Genomic DNA, 16,759 nt, shown 5'->3' on the forward strand with positions numbered 1-16,759 from the left:
AGATATGTCGATGGAGACCATTAAGCGGACTCTGGAACGAATTTGAGTTTTCGGTCGAGCGTTAAACATTGATTGCAAGGTCTCCCTCTCTATCTCTGTCTCATTGCATCTCCACCCTCGAGAGACCAGCTCGTATAAATCTCAATTTCGACCCCACTCGTCGAGGTCCCACCGTTCTGGAAATTCGTATAATTTACGTTGGTTTCGAGAACGGCTCCATTGGAGCCACCCCCGAGGATGCCGAAGAGAGGACTGCCCCACCTCCATAGAACAAGAGTCAGGAAGAAGTGCCCTAACAGATAGATAAAAATTCCCCATACTTTATTAATCACGCTCTTATTCAGCGTCATAAAATTCACCGCGTTATAATTCATGTAAATAAAAATTAATCATTCCTGTTAAACCATGAAATAATTTTGTACGCCGTAATGCATGTAGGAAAATAAAATAAATTAATAATTCGTGTAAAGCCATGAAACAGGTCAGTACGACGTAATCCACGTGAAAAAATGAAGTAACTCTCATTGTATTACAATAGCCATAAAGATATGAATTATTCCAGGTATGAGTTCAAGGAACCAGAGGAGAGCCCCAGGACACGGGATCCGGATCCGCCTTCAACAACAGGACCAACCTTTCCATCCCCTTCCGCTTTATTCCTTGCGACACGTGTACGTACCTCATCGATTTACAATAATCTTTAATAAACTATTACGATCACTTTCAAGCCAGGGCCCGAACGAGGCAGGATGTCCCGGCGATTCGTGCTCGCTTAACCAGTCAGCTGTTTTTGACAAGTGTACCGGTCACGAGGAAATGGCAAATGGTGAGTCGCAACAGCTGACTGGTTAATGGCAGTCCTTCGGAAAGGAGCCCGAGACATAGAAAACGTCCTCCCGCCCAACAAGACGACACACCAGAGATTTGAAAGCACCAGGACGTCGGTCCTCTCATGTCCGTCGTGGACCCTCTTCAAGGTCTCCCCCAACGGCTACGAGGAAGAGGATAAACCGGATAAAAATCCCTCCGACGAAGTGCAGCTCGCCTCTCCGAGGCTCGTGATGCGCACGACATTCAACGGACGACTCGACATAGGAGAAAAATAGAAAAAGGAAATCCACAGACATATAAAGACTAAACCGCGCGCCAACCTGACTGCGAGACAACGGGGCGACGCGAAACGCCGGCCACGGTCTATGTAAAAAAATATATGCATATGTAGGCTGCGCGACGAGGCGCGCTAATGATTAATGGTTAGATTAAGAGAAGAATAAAAAAAGAAAATAAAAGTGGAAATTAATAATATCGCTACAACGCAGCCCTCGTCGTAAACGAGGACGAAGTGATGAACTGAAGCTCGCGGCGCGGGTGTTTCTCCCTCGGTCGTTAATTATAAATTCCGGAAAATTATAGAAAATTATTTGCGCGTCTCAACCTAACCAGAAGTCGTTTGGTTAGTTCCTTAAGACGTTCTAAAAGTTCTGAAGTTTCCCGTTTCGGGAAATATGAAGTACTTGGGTTTGAGACCCTCAAGTACGCGGGTCGCCGTTAACGAGCCGAGGTCCACCCTTGTCGAGGATCTTGTTAAAAGGGAAAAAAAAATAGAGAGAGAAAAAGAAACGACGAAGAATGAGAAATGGCGATCACTGACGACGCGGTGAGACGTGGTTTTGATTTTTAGGGTCCTTGGACCGCATGATTTTCGTGACCACGGGCGCTGGGTGCAGCTTCCAACGTTTGTTCCAGGGCTTAGTAGAACTTCTTTGCTTGTGCTTCCTTATTGTCTCTGAGGGAAGAAAAATGAAAGCGAGGTCAGTGACATTCCGGGCGTGTAGAGTTTGAAGTGGCAAAAAGTTCGATAGAAATTAATCGCGCATCCCTTCGCTCACCTGTACATATTGTATCCCAAGAAAATGACCATCTGGACCGCCAGGAACACGAGGAACATCGTCGTGCTCAAGCAGCTGGTGGTCGGGCAATTCAGTGCTCCGGATTCCAACTTGGAGTTCGTCTGTGCGACGTCCCTCTTAACAACGTGGAGGCCGTCTCGCATCTCGGAAATCAACGACTGGTAGTCGTAGCCCATCGGCTGGACCTGAATAAGAAAACTCCATTTTTTACAAGTAATACTATTGACAAAAGATAGTCAATAATAGAATTATTAAATACCTGAGCGGTCGGAGCTCGTGCTTGATTGTTAAGGATAGTGTCAGCTTTCGAGTGGACCTCCCCGACGAAGGATTTAATTTCTCTCGCAGTGTTCAAGATGACGTTCTGATTATTCAAGACAGCATCCACTTCTTGTCTACGAATCGTATCGATAAGCTGCACCTGTCCTGGCTGGCCACCCGTGGCTTGAATTCCTGCAGCAATTCTCACCATAAAACGTGGTTTCTTTCGAGTGTTAATTTAAAAAAAAAAAAAGAAAACAAAACAAAGAAATCTAACCTCCAACTTGGATCTGCGATATTAGACTGAGGGTCCTCTCTTGTCTACCAACAACCTCGTCCAATTTTCTGCTGAGTTCTCGCAGAGCATCGAACATCTGGCTCTGTCCGGAGAAGATCTGACGGAGTTCCCTTTGATTGTCGGTTTCGTACCATTCGTCTACGTTTTCCTTGTGCTGTCGCTCGTCAGGATGGTCCCTGAGTAAAAATTAAAATTCAAGACACTTTTCAACACTATTGTCAATCTATCATAAAATAAATAGAATTAAAGCCCATCAAACCTTCGGTAATCCTCTTTCTGCTGTTCAAGCTTCTTTTGGTAGTCTTGGTACTCTTGGCTCAGCTTCGCTTCTTCTTCGCTGGTGGCCCTTCGACCATCTGAAGCGATCTGGCCAGGTGGATGGAGTGACGTTGTCAAGAAATGTAAGACATCGTGATCATCCGCCAGCCCACCTGAGGATTATGAAATTGTCATCGACTTTGTTATTATAAATAGATTCATGTCGATTAATTTTTTCAAGCTGGGTACGCACCAGTGGCTGCGGAGACTCCAAAGTACCCGTATCTTGGTAACACGATATTCTCTGCTCGCATGCATATATCAAAGTCTTGTTCCGCATTTGTCATTCCATTATGGAAGTACAGCTTCCGAGAGAGAATATTAAAAGGACATTAATTCAATGAAATCAGGTTCTGGAAAACAGATCAATAAAAATACATACCGTTAAGGTGTTACGATAGTACTCTATCTTTGCACGAGTAGGGAATGGCTTGTTCCTGAAATCTCTTAAGCAACCGGCTAATAACTGCGTTGAGCCATCACTGTATCAACGAAAAAAAAAAAAGAGAAGATGTAGCTTAATCGTGAATGAATTATTGACACTTAAAGATACAGTGACATGACGAGTCCGTATCACTTACTTTGCATGGTCAAAGTTCTTTGTCCCGTCGTTGATAACAGCCATGATATATGGGTTATTGTGTTTATTGTCATTGTCAAAGGAGTCAAAGAAAATTCCAAGACCATTCCATCGATCGGAGCTGCCAAATACAGTGCCATCGTAGTCACCTTTATTTTCGGTGTACCAAAATGCTAAGCCATCGGCACCTATCCTTCCTCGCCCAGTGACTCGAAATACAAGGTCCACTTCCCACCAGTCGAAGTTCGTTTTCTCCTTCGTCCATATTGCACCTAAATAAATGATGGAATAATTTTTTCTGATAGAAATTACATTGGCTGTCTAGAATTTATTAACTCACCCTTTTGGCTCCTAAGAGACGGAGCTACTCTAACATTCTCGGAACTGGCAATGGCATCTGTGAAACAAATCGGACACTCGTATCATTGACGTTAAATGTACTAAATTCTAACCTCTATTACTAAACACAGTACCTCAGTATTAAAAAATCCCCTGGGCTTAAAATTATATTTCCAAACCACAAAACTGAAAAATAATGTTTTGTTCATCACTCCTGGATGAATGTTTATTTTCTACAGCCAAAAAGACCGAACGAATGTTCTAACAGTAATCCATTATTGCGTCGACATGCGGAACATAAAACCTCGTGGACACGTGTACTCCGTTATCAGATCCACAGGCGGGCTTTCTTTCAAAATAATTAAGAAGCCGGTGGAAAAGAAAGCATACGGTAAGCACCGGACCGACACGTCGCAGATTGGTTAGGTTACACCAGGTACTCACTTCCGCCGTATTCCCAGAAAGGTACACTCCCATCCTTTTGTGCGAGGTATGGCGGCTTGAAGGAAAACTTGTATTCGAATTTGCGATGAGGAGTTTCTGCGAGAATGAGCGAAATTAACGAAAACGTGAGAACCGGGCCGAGCCACCTCACCTCGGCGGCCATCTTCATTTTCATTCTGACATGTCCAGACATGCCCGAGCGCGCCACGCAGGCGGCACACGGACACGCAATCTCACCTGAAATCGCTACTTAATCGATGGCAAGGTTACCTGAGGGAGAGAAAGAGAGAGGTCGAGTTACCACTGTGTAATACTGTATCTATCTGTCCTTGTCGCACTCACTTGTTTAACGAGAGTGAGAAAGTTTCCGGACTCTCGGTGAGCCATGCGGGTAAGCGAATGAGGCGGGCACTAGTATTTCTGTTGTTTCAGCCACGTAGAGAATCGATCGTGGAGCACGTTGGCTCAACACGATTGGTCGAGATAACTCGACGTGTCACTACGTTCATGGAGTAGAAGAAATAATCAGCTCCATGTTTGTAATTATCACCTAGCGGTCTTCTATCAAAACTTTTCCATACTTTCCTTGGACATTTTCTGTCTGAAACTTCTCTACGTAAATTAATATAAGATAATGTAAAAACACAAGTATTTAGCGATCTTTACTAGAGTACAAACCCGTGAATATTTTTCACACTTAAAATGGATATGTTCTTATTAGGACCGATTTATATTCAACATGATTATAATATTTAAATTAGTTTAACTTTACTCTCAACGATCACATATTTATTAAATATTTTACATTTATTTAATTTCACATAATATATTTCATTTATTTCTTACGAATACATAAAATAGTAGAATCGCATGATAAAAATACTAATTTAGCTGCAAATATAATATTTATAAATATAGTTACTAGCTGCAAGTCCATATATTAAAGCCATGATCAATTATTAATATTTGTCAATGACGTCCGATTAATGATAAGTAAGTTAATATAAAATTGGCATAAAAAGAATGCTTCTCGTAATCTAGTATTAGAATCGTATTCCCCATTCTTTGTGTAATGTTTTCCTTGATCTAACGTTTCTTTAGTTTCTGAACATGGAATTGTATTTTTAGCTTTTGATCGATTTCATAAATTGCTGGAATGTCAAGGTACTGTGAAACATTTTTTTTTTTAAACTTCAGGATTCGTCGACGGAAGCCTTGCATAATGATGCAGCCTTACTCGAGATCTTTGCAGCAGTGAGCGACAGCATTCGACTTTGCGGAAGAGGAATGCACAGCCTAAAATCAGTGCTATCAACGATGCCAACACACCCAATCTATATACAACAATTAATGTTAATATGTTAATTTCTAATTAATACACAAAGGAAACTATTTGAAACCAACATTCAGAATGGCAAGAAACGTTTAAAATGATTTTACTTACATCCAAAACAGTCCGCTGCTCTTACTGCAGCAGATATTATCACCACAACAGTATTGATAGGGCTGGCAAAGACCCCATTCACAATAATTTTTGTTAATCTGTAAATATGCACTCGTAAATTAAAAATGTCCATAATTAAATATACGCAAGCAAACTTATTTATAATTAAAAGCATAAAAATGGTGCAACAAAGTATACAAGGAATTCATGCGTTTATTGGGCATGTTATGAAAATGAGTGTTGAGGATAAGCTTGTAAGAAATATTGTATCTCAAGCACAAGTTTCGAACAGACAATGCGCTCCTGGTGACAACTATACATAAAAGAAACTATTTTCTTTAAAGATTTTCCCTACAACAAATAGTTCCCAACAACAAATAGAAAGCCGGACCATCATTAATACTGAAGGATGAATGCAATGGGCTCATGAACTTTATCATTACTTAAGATCATTTCTACTGGACACACAAATTTTTTGCACTAGCGGCATGGTTTTGCTGGTTTTGATTTCAGCAATGAGATGATGTACAATGCGACAAAGTGTAAACGTGTATTAGTTTAATTGAAGAAACTATAACCAAAAATTACCATTATGACGTCTGTGAATTGTATTCACTCGGAACTCTCATTCTGTGTAGCTCTATTCGTTTTACTTCCAAGCACGCATTGTTGTTTAATAACATTGTATAAACAATAAACAGTTATACAGTTATAACTTGGTAGCGTTAAGAAACAGGACCTAGAAGATAATAATTGAAATGGTTTTCAATTATCTTACTTCATAATGTGCATACAAAGTGAAATAGAAAGACAAGCACTGATTCGATTCCATATACAGGAAACGAAAAGTGTAAGAATGACCGGGCAATGATGAAAAAAGAGAACGAGTGGTTTAGAATTTTCTTAAATTAGTTTCTCTAATCCTATTAATTGATACATACATACGATCCCAAAAAATTAATGATGTAGACACGTCTACATCGAGTATGAATATTAATGGATATGACCTTAATTTCTAATTGAAAATATATTCAGTTTCTCTATTAGAAAACGGAAATATTAATTCTACTCTAAATTACATAATATGAAACCCAGACACCGTATAACAGAACCAATTGTCACTCTAACCTCTGATAATCTAATAATCCGATAAGAATTTGTCACGTGATCAGTGAATACTATATAATTAGAATTAAACAGTAATGTAAAGTTGCATATATTACCGTATCACTTAAAACGAACCAATTGAAGAAAATCCCAGAAACTTTACTGAATAACTCAATCATCTCAAAACACAAACGACTGCGTCGAGCGCAGGATTTGCAGATGTGGCGTTAGCAGGTTAGCAACATAATGTTAGGTTAGCTGACACCAATTCACTGGTTTGTTCTGTACTGAAATCGGAGGAGGAGGGGTGTATTCGAGAGACCCAGTATTTCTCTCGCATAAACCTGTCTTTGTCGCTCTTACGTACAACACAGAAGCAAGAGAGACAGAGGAGACGTTTGATATTTTTTCGGGAGGCGCACATGGAACCTGTCACCGCGTCGTCATCGCTTGTGGCCACAGTTGTTTAATGGACAGTGGCACTTAAAACTGTCATCATACTGACAATTACGCTTTGTAAGTACCGCGATAAGTATTGGAAGATCGTTCGCAGTAGTTTTATGAATAAAATTGAGCATTGTCAAGGCAAGCCAAGTTCGCCGTCCCCGACTTTTTCCAAGCGAGAGGTGCAGTCATGTTCTTGGAGAATCTGACTTAAAGGTTTGTTAAAAAGAGCTGTGGGCATTTAATAGTCATCAGAGCACTGTTCGATTGATTTTTTGAGAGTTTATGATATGAAAATCGTGTTAAAAATGTCCAGGGATCGCGCGTTTCGACGAGAGTGAGATGCAAGAGGTTAGGTTTCCTCTGAGACAGCGGTGACGCGATGGAGCTGAAGGTGTGGGTCGAAGGCATTCAACGAATCGTTTGTGGAGTTACCGAGTCTACCACCTGTCAGGTTAATTGTTTGCTGATTCTTTATACTAATTTCTTATTGGAGAATGCATCGGTTTGTTACCAGTGTGTCTCAATTGTCCGTCTCTTTAGGATGTCGTTTACGCTTTGGCACATGCCACGGCACAGACAGGCAGATTCACATTGGTGGAGCGATGGAGAGTTAAAGAGCGACTGCTTGCACCCTACGAGAATCCTCTTAAGGTTTATATAAATTTCATGCAAATGGTTAAACGGTAGACAATAGAATTTCAGTTGCGATCGTTTGGCCTTTAGATTCTAATGAAACGGGGAGAATATGCCTCCGAGGTGCAACTGATCCTGAGGCGGTCCTCGCCAGATGGTAGTAAGGGGACTCCTGGTTTAGGATCTCGCTCTTTGCATGGAACGAGATCTAATGGTCTAAGTGGTTCGCCCGCGGAGCACTTGGCAGGCAGTGCCATACAGGAGGAATCGAAAGGCAGTCCTACGGTACCTTCTTCGGATCTCGACGACTCTCAGGGTGGATTAGAAAGGAATCGTGATATCAGGAAATCGCTTACTTTCAGTGGACTGCATGGTACCGCTGCAGAGACTAATGCCGAAGTATGTAATTATTTTGTTGTTTACTTAGAAGGTTTCATTACTAAGGAAGCAATTTCTATCCTATCGCGACCAATCTCTTTATATTCAGGTTCAAATGGAGAATGTTGCCATAGTTCAACCGACTCCACAATTAAAAGCAAAAGAATTTGGTACAAGGAAAGCTTCGCAGAAACCTACTCAGTCTCCGACGAGAGTAACCAGTGACAGTAAGCAATTTATCCCTATCGAGTGCTGTGGAATATTGAATTTGATTTTTAAATACATATGTCTTGTTCGTTCCTAGGCAGTGTATACCTGCCACAGAAAAAGGTGCGGGAAGTTCCACCATATAGAGAACCACCTGGTCCTGCATCTCCTCCGCTGCGTACCTTACCACCGTATAGAGACCCACCGCCTCCAAATTTAAACAGTCCTGGGAGATCTCATTACTTACCTGGCACTAATACTGGGAGTCCACACCTTAGCAAAGATGATCAATCATCGCCCAATAATCCCACCAAGCTAAAAAGAAACTTAATTCAGGTTCTTAAAATATTTCTGTCACCATTGAGACTTTGACACTATCTCTTTATCACTCTGTCAATTTTTTTTTTCCATTACATGGTCTTTGCAGGAGTTTCAAGAAACTAAAGGCCCCACACAGTCTATCAACCAAGCACCTGGACAATCTCAGAACATGGTGACAGTGGCATACACTCAACGTTATGTCGAGCTTATACGACTAGTCAATAGGCAACGAGACACGATCAATGCACAGCAAGCCGATCTGACAAAAGTACGTTGGAAATATTTAAAAAGTTCTCAGGAGTGGGTCGATGACTTTTAAATTATTTAAACTGTAATTTAATTCAGTTCGATGCTGAAATCCTCTACTGGGAGACCAAGAATCGGGAGCAAATGCACCAGATGGACTTCATCTCTCAAGAAGTTAATCGAATAGAGTCAACTGGTCGCATCATCGAAGAACAGGTACGAGAGATTTATAAACAATTTTTTTTTTTTAAATGTAAGTACTCATTATCTTCTATTGGATATTTTGAAATGACAGCTGAAGGAGTTGGCACATGTCGAAGAGGAGAGCGAAATAGTGCGCCAACAAGAGAAGACTTTGAAGTCAGAGATCACTCTGTTGAGATCGAAGCTTGCGAACTGCGAAACAGAGCTCTTGCAGTGCAAGAACAAGATCAGGTAGTTAAATTGTTATTTAACATAAAGTTTATAATTCGAAGCATGCCTCTAGATATATTAAAACATTTTACCTGCAATTCAGACTGGTGATGGAAGAGCTTGCCACGGAACAGCACACGATCAACAGAGAGGGCGATGAGAGGCAAATGATGGAGCGGAAGATCATCAGTGAGGTAGAACACCTGCAAAATGAAGTCGAACAAGCGAAACGCTCGGCGGAATTGGCGACGCAATGTGCCGAATCTTTAAAGCTCGAAGTCGTCGGGCTGGAATCGGCCATCGTCGAGAAAAAACTGCAAGTGGAGCGACTCGTGGCCGACATGAAGGAGGCGAACCTTCAGAGCCTCACCGTGGCTTGCCAGGACGAACAAGTGAAACACTTGCTGGAAGGTAAATCTTTCTAGAAAAATAATATAAAATCATCAGTTAGCTGTCTGTCATTTTTTTTAGGGCCTCGCAAGGTATCGTATACCTTGTATACCTTGTTACAAAGGTACTAAATATGGGGCTTTTTCTTTTAGGAGCGCACAAGCCAGGAAGCACTCGCAAGATGATTGGCTCTCCGAGGCAATTAGAGACTGCAGTGCCCACCAGTAAAAACCCACACGGAGTTTGGGTCTAGAGAAGATTTACGGTTTTTCCTAGCCGATTACTCTATAGTCCAATTTACTTGAAAAATAAGCGAGCTCTCGACGTTTGTTATACTCCGGAGTGCACTTCCTTACGAAGGACTTGATGGTGTAACAAGATCTTAAAGGAATCAAAATTGAAATTTATGTAGAACCAAGTGACATTTATCGACAGATTTTGGATGGAGTTTTCGAATTCGTCGAGGGCTTGTAATTCTCTCGAGTCTCTTAAACTTTGAGGCCACCGCTGGCCAGCTCGAAATCTCACCTAACCTCTTCTTGAGCGACACTCGACTCGTCTTTTAATAATTGTCACTAGTATAATTTATGTACACACTGCCATTACATGTACTTTTTACTGCCTAGAATTTAAGTTCATGATCTTTATCTAGCATTTACGGTTTTCTCTACTTTTTCTTTGTATTCTAAGAGTCATGTTAACTATTCGACGTATTCTTCGATGCAACTTTAGGTCGATTGTCTTGGACCCATCATTGTATATTTTTCTCTGTCGAAGTAGTTATTATTATCTAGAGCCTCGTGCCAGTGGTCCCTAGAATTATTTTCGCTTTGATAACATTACCGTTTACCTGTGTACCGATGGCTAGGCAATTCGGTGAGAACGAAGTCCACCGATCCTCGGAGCAAGATATGTAATAACAAAGACCAAGGAATTATTAACTATACACTATTACAATAATGAATTAGAGTTAATATGCAAAATTTGAGGAACACTGGTTCAGGCAGTCGTTAGAAATCGACGATAAAGTCAATGCCTGATCATCTACAGTCGTGAATGCAGTTTAGGTTAGGATCATTTATATCTACAGTTATGGTACTTATCGACTGCATATCAGGCTATATCAAAGAACGTAGCTTTCACGTTACGAGAACCATATCGAGAGAAATATTACTTTAGATATATATGTATATTACAAAGAGATGTAATATTTAAGTTACACCCTTGTCTCCGATGACATCTGGTGATCGATCATTAATAAAATCTCTTTTGCAAGTACAAAGAGGCACCAGTTATCGCATAATCTTTACGTTTTCTCGTGTTATACCTCGTAGAAAAATACATAGGACAGGATAGACCCAAAATATGCATTTATAAAGTGAGCAGTCTTTTACACATCAGTTCAATCGTAAGAAATTGAAAAAGGACGAGTGTCTCAACGATGGCGATCTTATGTTTCCACGCGGTTCAAACGTCGGGAAAACCCTTCGTCGATAACAATAATTCACATAGAATGTTAACTCTACATAACTTAGAATTAATATATGCTAACTTAAATATTCTTCTAGGAGTTTTGTACTTTGGCTCGGGACATCTCACAAGAATCTTTCGGCTCAGCGGTCGAGTTTCAATTCCGTGTCCCTGAAATTTGGAGAAGTCGAGAATAGGGGAGCAATTTTCGAGAGTAATTCCAAACTTCTTCAAGCCAAGAGGGAGAAAAAAAATAGTAGCGAGGAGCGCGTTACATCGTTTTTTTATAATATTAATACGAAATCTATTCAGGAGATATTAGTGCAATGTAAATGAAAACGACAGAGCTAGTGCACCCATTTTTAAATACCACATTGTATGGTACAATTATACCTTTTGAAGGATTCATCAACCCGAGAGAATTGTTATACTTATTTAGTGCGGAAAAGAGTTAATACGGGTATTTTTTTGTTTCATAATGATCGTTTCAGTCTTACTACTAAAGTTGATCTCAGGTGTCCGGACATCAGTATTCAGATGCAATTGCTCTCGGCAACAAATGAACAATACTAATTACTAGCCAAGACTACTCCCACTGTCAGTCGTGACGTTTAAAAAAGCTTAAGTCGGAAGCTCGTTGAAAATAAAATAAAAAAATAACATAAATGCAGTAATTTAACACTAATCCACCGAAGCGTTTCTGCTCGGACACGATCTAAACATGATAACTGTAATTTGCTGCCTTCCAGGGAACCGCAATTCGAATGGGCAGATATTTGAAGTTTCCCAAAAAATTGGTCCGCTTAAATACTGAACCTCAGATTCTCTTAATACTACTCAAACTCCTTGAAGCGCGTGATCCCTAAATTCGACTCATCTTCCTCAATGAGTCGAGCTTAAATTCGCGTTTCTCGAACTATCTAACCGTGGAAGAACTTTGGAGTGTAGCTCAGCGCCTATCTCGACGCACGTGGATATGCGGTTTCTTTTATAGATAATAGAGATGGTTCGCGAGAGATTCGTGGGGGTCCATTTGGATGCTTTGGCCGACCAGGTAGGCGAGCTTGTGAGCGTACTGACATGGCGCCGGCACTCGGATGGTGCCGGGCCAATTGTAGTAAAGGTGGCACAACTTAAACGTCAGTCGTTGCATATAATCCGGCTTCATCTCGGCCCCGTCGTATATCACGATGTAGTGAGTTGGAGAGACGGTTCCCTGTCTGACGTGCTGAGAGATCAGGAAAAAGTCGTACAGACATCGACGAGTCACGGTGGTGTCAACGATGGTCCCCGGCTGAGGATTGTCCAGCTTGCGCTGTCGGAGTAAAATAAACATTTAATTTAACCGGTCTACCGAAACGAGGAAATGTATAATTATCATTAACTCCTTCCTAATTTCGCCTAATTTTAATAACCCTTTGACCGCGAAAGGTGTATACACATAAAAAAAAAAATTCCCTGTAAGTTTATGGAACTACCCGATGTATACTGACCCCGTTCATTGAGAACAATCGAGTGTTTATTCGCTTCTGCACGATGACGATGCTCATCTTCGGAGCGTACGACGGGTCGATTAAACTGAACGCCATCCGGAGTTGTTTCACTTCGTATTTCGCGACTGTCTCCAGCTGGCCGTCTCCAACCCCGTCTCGATAGAGTATTATTCTATCCGGGTAACAATTATTTTTCTGAAAGAAAGGTATGTTTCAGAAGTGTATGTTTTAACGTGGACACTTGACGTTTGTGTTGGACAATGATGTTTTAATTTTAATACCTTGCGATACTCGTTGACTGATGAAACCAAGCACACTTTGAGTAGATCTATGAGTTCCTGATTTGGTCCTTGAATACAGATTTTGTTGTACCACGATGTCAAGGGTTTGTCCATCGATGCTACGAAGGCTGCAACACTTCCTTTTGCCATTCTGTCCGTTCCACTGTGATAGACATCCACTCCACAGATCATGCACTTATCCTAAACAAAGAAAATGATGTTCCGATATTAAGATAATGTATCATTGTAGAGTCATAAGTATTGCAAAAAAAGTTCTGCTTAAGCAGTGGCAATATTATTAATCTAAGCGAATTTGAAATAAACGACATTTTTCATTTGTTGTACAAGAATAATACTCACAAGAGGCAACTTCAAGGCCCAAAGGGCTCCTCCTAATTTGCAATTCATTTGCAATGCGACCTTCTCCGACACACTTTTCAGCTTCTTCGGGTCAGATATTGTTTTGGTAATGATAACCTGGGATGGTATCGGCATCTCGACACAACATAGTCTATAGAATCATACAACACAATTCAAGCAAAATCGCTCGCTGAAGATATATCATTGGATCCATTTTTCTTACGTGTCAGATCTTAGATTTCACAAGCATTACAGGGTAAGAAATTCGACTTACTTTTTAATGGCTGCGTAGCGATCATTTCGATTAGTTGGACATATGGCCATCATCATTTCCACCTGAGAGTTTATGTTTCTGCGAAGTTCTCTGATATAGCTTTCAGTTCGATCGTCTTTTAGCATGATGACTTCCGGATAGGCCATATTCATTTTCATGATGCTAGCGACCTTCCTTAGAGTGTTTATAAATTCCTCGCAGTATTTTCTATCCTTCTGGCAGAAAAGGACGTACCATCTGTTCAAGTGTGGCTGCGAAGTAAACAGAGTTCAAGTAAGAAAGAGTCGGTGAGACAGGCGAAATAAAGTTAATTTATTTAAAAAGAAAAAGAAGAATAAAGGAAAAATAATTAGTTATATTTATTTCTAACTCACTGTGCGTAACATTGGCATCCGAACTACTTGTGCACCCCAATCTGCTCTATTCTGGCCTTTGAAGGTTTGGTTTTCTCCAAAACGAATCTCCTCCGGGTTCAGAACTCTTCCAGTAAACTGAATGATATCGTCTTCGAGCTGTAGACCCCAGTCAGTGAGAATGTTCTTTGTGACTTCGGTGCTCTTGACATCTCTGACGAAATCTCTAATTACTTTCTGACGACTCTCCGGACTGACCCTGGTCACTGCCATCACGTCTCTCATGACGCGGAAGTCAGATCGAATTCTGTCGGTCAATCCGGCACAGTAGCACAACTCTGGCAAGAGTATAACCATCTCTTCCATGGTCTGTTTAGAAAAAAAAAAAAATCAGTCCAATTAGTTAAAACAGTATCATCAAGAAAGGAAATTGTAAATCCAGTAGATAGATAAAATCCTATTGGTATAATCTTGCACACACTATGAAATGAATAATTAAAGATCAAGGAGCTCACCTGTCCGTCAGACAGTTTTTTCTTGGCTCGATGCACCAACAGAGGCTGTTTCTTGTCTCTGATTTCAAGATTCCAATGGGTCTTGTAGTAATCTATTAAAGACACCATTGTACCGTCCTTCTTTGGGAATTTATAGGTGGGATCTTGGTCCCAAAAGATGTCATCTATTCGGTAAGTCCTATTATTGTATCTCGTAAGAACCGTTATACCAATGATCTCTTGGATAATGGCATCTCGATAAGTATGAGGATTCCTCTGGTACAGCTCGTGTCTATTAACAGAATTTTTTTAATACACAAGTGCACAACAGTGCTCGATAAAACGAGTCCGATCATACTCACAACAGATCTCTGACAGTGTCAGTGCGCATGACTCGATGAGTTGCATCGATGCATAATTTTAAGCCCCCTTCATACTCATTTATAGCTGTGACGTAGCCTGGCCACAGTTCCATCCGATGTGCCGTAATGGGATGGGCGCATCGTGGGTTAAAATTTTGGCGACCTATGCGAACCAAGCTGAGGGCATTCATGAGCCTTCCGAGCAGGACATTGAAAAAGTGTATGCACTCGCGGAGCTCCTGTTTTCTTTTGTAAATTACAGTGAGAGTCACTAGGGATCCATCCATGGGATGTTCCGACTGAAAAGTTATTTGCTGGAAACAAGAAATAAACGTGTTAAAGTGTTTGAATGATATAACGTTTTCACCTGAGCATACCTCTTGTGGTAGTTTTATTGGCAAGTAAAGCATCGCTCCATCGAACGTTTTAACTCCTCCGAGGGCAACCATGTGCTGATTCAGTAATTTTATCCGCAATGGACGTGAGTCGATGTCAGGATTGTATTGCACCTCGTACATAAATATTCCTTTCTCTGGATCTATTGCTATGTTAATGTAGTTTGCAGACATGGGAACGCTGGAGAAATTATATTCATTAGTGGAGATTTTAAAATGATATGATTACCAAGAGTTACACAGAAAAGTGAACATTTAAATGTTAATTTTGAATAACAAAGTAACTCCATAGAAACTGTTCGCTTTTATATTTACCGTGTACCGCTTTCACCATGTCGTGAGATAGGTTCGGTCCCAAGTATAGAGGGAGATTGAGACCTTCCTATAGAAGTCCCGGACAAACTTGTTGTAATATTAGCAACACCTGCTGCACTCGTAGAAGGTACAGGAATACTTTGAGAAGGCACAGGAATACTGTGGGAAGGTCCAGGTATTCTAATGGAAGAAAAATGTCAAGAAACATTTGCTTTGAGACATTATTTCACAAATTTGGATAAAACTTACGGGAGTGGTTCCAACCGTTGAAGAATAGATGCTCTTCCCGCACCAACGCTATGTGGTGCTGGGGCAACTATCGGTGGGGCAGCTATCAGTGGAGCATCGCCCTGAGCCTGTTTTACTAGTTCTAGGATACTAGCTCTGCCCCGACCAGTGCTCACACTCTGAGAATTTGTTCCTGGAACTCTGGCAGGAGAACTCTGTGCCTCGCTCTGAGATGCTTGAGCTCCGACTCCTCGAGCCCTCATCAACTCTAAAAGCGAGGCGCCTCGCCCACTCGGAGGTTTACCTCCTCCTTTGTCCGCCATTTTTTACTGATCTTAAATAAAATGCATCATTACATGAGTTACTACATAATAAGATAAATTAATGGTAATAATTAAGGACATATTAAACTGGTCTGAAATGAAAACTAAATAATTCTATCTTGTAACTCATCGATCTCTTTTCCTGTATAAATAAACTTGGCTCTATAATGCTAAGACAATTCCGATACAAGGGGATTAATTAAATGTTTGAAAGTGCAAAATTCATCACCTTGGGTCTCTTCTGAACAGAATATTACTTTAATCTAATCTTCAGGCGCGGTATTAACACGATGTGTGTCCAAACTCCACAATAACGTTCCAATAATGCTTTGAATCGCTTTGAATACTTCTCAAGAAAGGAAGTGAAGAAAAATTCTGAGAACCGAAGAGGGGAAGGAGTGTCGAATTTCCCTTGTATCTAGTTTGGCTCCTATTTCTGTTTACGCTCTCTTTCCCCCAATCCTTCCCTTTATCGGCAAAATAAAGGTCGCTTGAAACTTTTCCATTTCAACCAGTTTCGACGTTCTAACCTCTCTTTTCGGCAACGTGGTAAACTTCGATGACAAAGGAACGTGGCGACTGCGACGGAGAATTCCGAGGCAACGACGTTCAGAAAAATTCGGACGTTTGATGCTCAATAATGAGTACATTTGACGCCCAACGGCGGCGCTATA

General features: G+C 40.8%; 4 protein-coding genes across 7 annotated transcripts; 1 reads left to right on the forward strand and 3 right to left on the reverse strand.

Annotated features, from left to right (window-relative positions):
- Positions 1-304: 304 nt before the first annotated feature.
- Positions 305-4,664, reverse strand: LOC105697201 (protein ERGIC-53). 2 transcript variants are annotated; one of them, XM_023433403.1, is made up of 11 exons: positions 4,493-4,664; positions 4,151-4,420; positions 3,708-3,764; positions 3,369-3,639; positions 3,170-3,269; positions 2,981-3,092; positions 2,729-2,900; positions 2,449-2,645; positions 2,170-2,363; positions 1,890-2,095; positions 305-1,786 (listed from the first exon to the last, which is right to left on the reverse strand). In XM_023433403.1, exons 2-11 carry the CDS (start codon positions 4,341-4,343, stop codon positions 1,750-1,752), a joined length of 1,539 nt encoding a protein of 512 aa, XP_023289171.1. In that variant the 5' UTR covers positions 4,344-4,420; positions 4,493-4,664; the 3' UTR covers positions 305-1,749. The 2 variants fall into 2 exon arrangements, with proteins under 2 accessions (XP_023289171.1, XP_012275732.1); XM_012420309.2 differs by having other exon boundaries at positions 4,151-4,664.
- Positions 4,665-4,901: 237 nt separating this feature from the next.
- LOC105697214 lies at positions 4,902-6,968 on the reverse strand. Of its 2 annotated transcripts, XM_012420354.2 has the most exons (4): positions 6,818-6,962; positions 6,183-6,333; positions 5,595-5,692; positions 4,902-5,484 (listed from the first exon to the last, which is right to left on the reverse strand). In XM_012420354.2, exons 2-4 carry the CDS (start codon positions 6,183-6,185, stop codon positions 5,337-5,339), a joined length of 249 nt encoding a protein of 82 aa, XP_012275777.1. In that variant the 5' UTR covers positions 6,186-6,333; positions 6,818-6,962; the 3' UTR covers positions 4,902-5,336. The 2 variants fall into 2 exon arrangements, with proteins under 2 accessions (XP_012275777.1, XP_012275769.1); XM_012420346.2 differs by lacking the exon at positions 6,183-6,333 and having other exon boundaries at positions 6,818-6,968.
- Positions 6,969-7,119: 151 nt separating this feature from the next.
- Positions 7,120-9,998, forward strand: LOC105697181 (ras association domain-containing protein 8). Its single transcript, XM_012420278.2, has 12 exons — positions 7,120-7,217; positions 7,287-7,361; positions 7,462-7,599; positions 7,689-7,799; positions 7,872-8,180; positions 8,269-8,386; positions 8,464-8,702; positions 8,794-8,955; positions 9,033-9,149; positions 9,229-9,368; positions 9,451-9,758; positions 9,890-9,998. The coding sequence occupies exons 3-12, from the start codon at positions 7,528-7,530 to the stop codon at positions 9,988-9,990; spliced, it is 1,677 nt and encodes a 558-aa protein (XP_012275701.1). The 5' UTR covers positions 7,120-7,217; positions 7,287-7,361; positions 7,462-7,527; the 3' UTR covers positions 9,991-9,998.
- Positions 9,999-11,037: 1,039 nt separating this feature from the next.
- On the reverse strand, positions 11,038-16,675 carry LOC105697151 (piwi-like protein Ago3). Of its 2 annotated transcripts, none has more exons than XM_012420234.2 (12): positions 16,616-16,675; positions 15,784-16,096; positions 15,535-15,714; positions 15,202-15,400; positions 14,825-15,138; positions 14,484-14,754; positions 13,990-14,337; positions 13,616-13,866; positions 13,342-13,492; positions 12,982-13,182; positions 12,701-12,895; positions 11,038-12,522 (listed from the first exon to the last, which is right to left on the reverse strand). In XM_012420234.2, the coding sequence occupies exons 2-12, from the start codon at positions 16,083-16,085 to the stop codon at positions 12,196-12,198; spliced, it is 2,739 nt and encodes a 912-aa protein (XP_012275657.1). In that variant the 5' UTR covers positions 16,086-16,096; positions 16,616-16,675; the 3' UTR covers positions 11,038-12,195. The 2 variants fall into 2 exon arrangements, with proteins under 2 accessions (XP_012275657.1, XP_012275649.1); XM_012420226.2 differs by having other exon boundaries at positions 11,091-12,522; positions 16,315-16,665.
- Between the last annotated feature and the right edge of the window lie 84 nt (positions 16,676-16,759).

The sequence above is a fragment of the Orussus abietinus genome, unplaced genomic scaffold, assembly GCF_000612105.2.
Source record: "Orussus abietinus isolate OABI.00-Male unplaced genomic scaffold, Oabi_2.0 scaffold13, whole genome shotgun sequence".
In the NCBI taxonomy this organism is placed as follows: domain Eukaryota; kingdom Metazoa; phylum Arthropoda; class Insecta; order Hymenoptera; family Orussidae; genus Orussus; species Orussus abietinus.

Bases quoted from the DNA above. Each gene is read 5' to 3' on its own strand.
- LOC105697181 (XM_012420278.2), top strand. From the start codon at position 7,528: ATGGAGCTGAAGGTGTGGGTCGAAGGCATTCAACGAATCGTTTGTGGA. The intron at 8,181-8,268 runs GTATGTAATTAT...CTTTATATTCAG, and splicing joins CTGCAGAGACTAATGCCGAA to GTTCAAATGGAGAATGTTGC. The intron at 8,703-8,793 runs GTTCTTAAAATA...TGGTCTTTGCAG, and splicing joins TAAAAAGAAACTTAATTCAG to GAGTTTCAAGAAACTAAAGG.
- LOC105697214 (XM_012420346.2), bottom strand. From the start codon at position 6,880: ATGATTGAGTTATTCAGTAAAGTTTCTGGGATTTTCTTCAATTGGTTC. The intron at 5,693-6,817 runs GTAATATATGCA...GCATATTTACAG, and splicing joins GGTTCGTTTTAAGTGATACG to ATTAACAAAAATTATTGTGA. The intron at 5,485-5,594 runs GTAAGTAAAATC...TGTTGTATATAG, and splicing joins AGCAGCGGACTGTTTTGGAT to ATTGGGTGTGTTGGCATCGT.
- LOC105697151 (XM_012420234.2), bottom strand. From the start codon at position 16,085: ATGGCGGACAAAGGAGGAGGTAAACCTCCGAGTGGGCGAGGCGCCTCG. The intron at 15,401-15,534 runs GTAAATATAAAA...TAATTTCTCCAG, and splicing joins CATGGTGAAAGCGGTACACG to CGTTCCCATGTCTGCAAACT. The intron at 12,896-12,981 runs GTATTAAAATTA...CCTTTCTTTCAG, and splicing joins CAGTCAACGAGTATCGCAAG to AAAAATAATTGTTACCCGGA.
- LOC105697201 (XM_023433403.1), bottom strand. From the start codon at position 4,343: ATGTCTGGACATGTCAGAATGAAAATGAAGATGGCCGCCGAGGTGAGG. The intron at 3,640-3,707 runs GTGAGTTAATAA...TCATTTATTTAG, and splicing joins GTCTCTTAGGAGCCAAAAGG to GTGCAATATGGACGAAGGAG. The intron at 2,646-2,728 runs GTTTGATGGGCT...ATTTTTACTCAG, and splicing joins CAGAAAGAGGATTACCGAAG to GGACCATCCTGACGAGCGAC.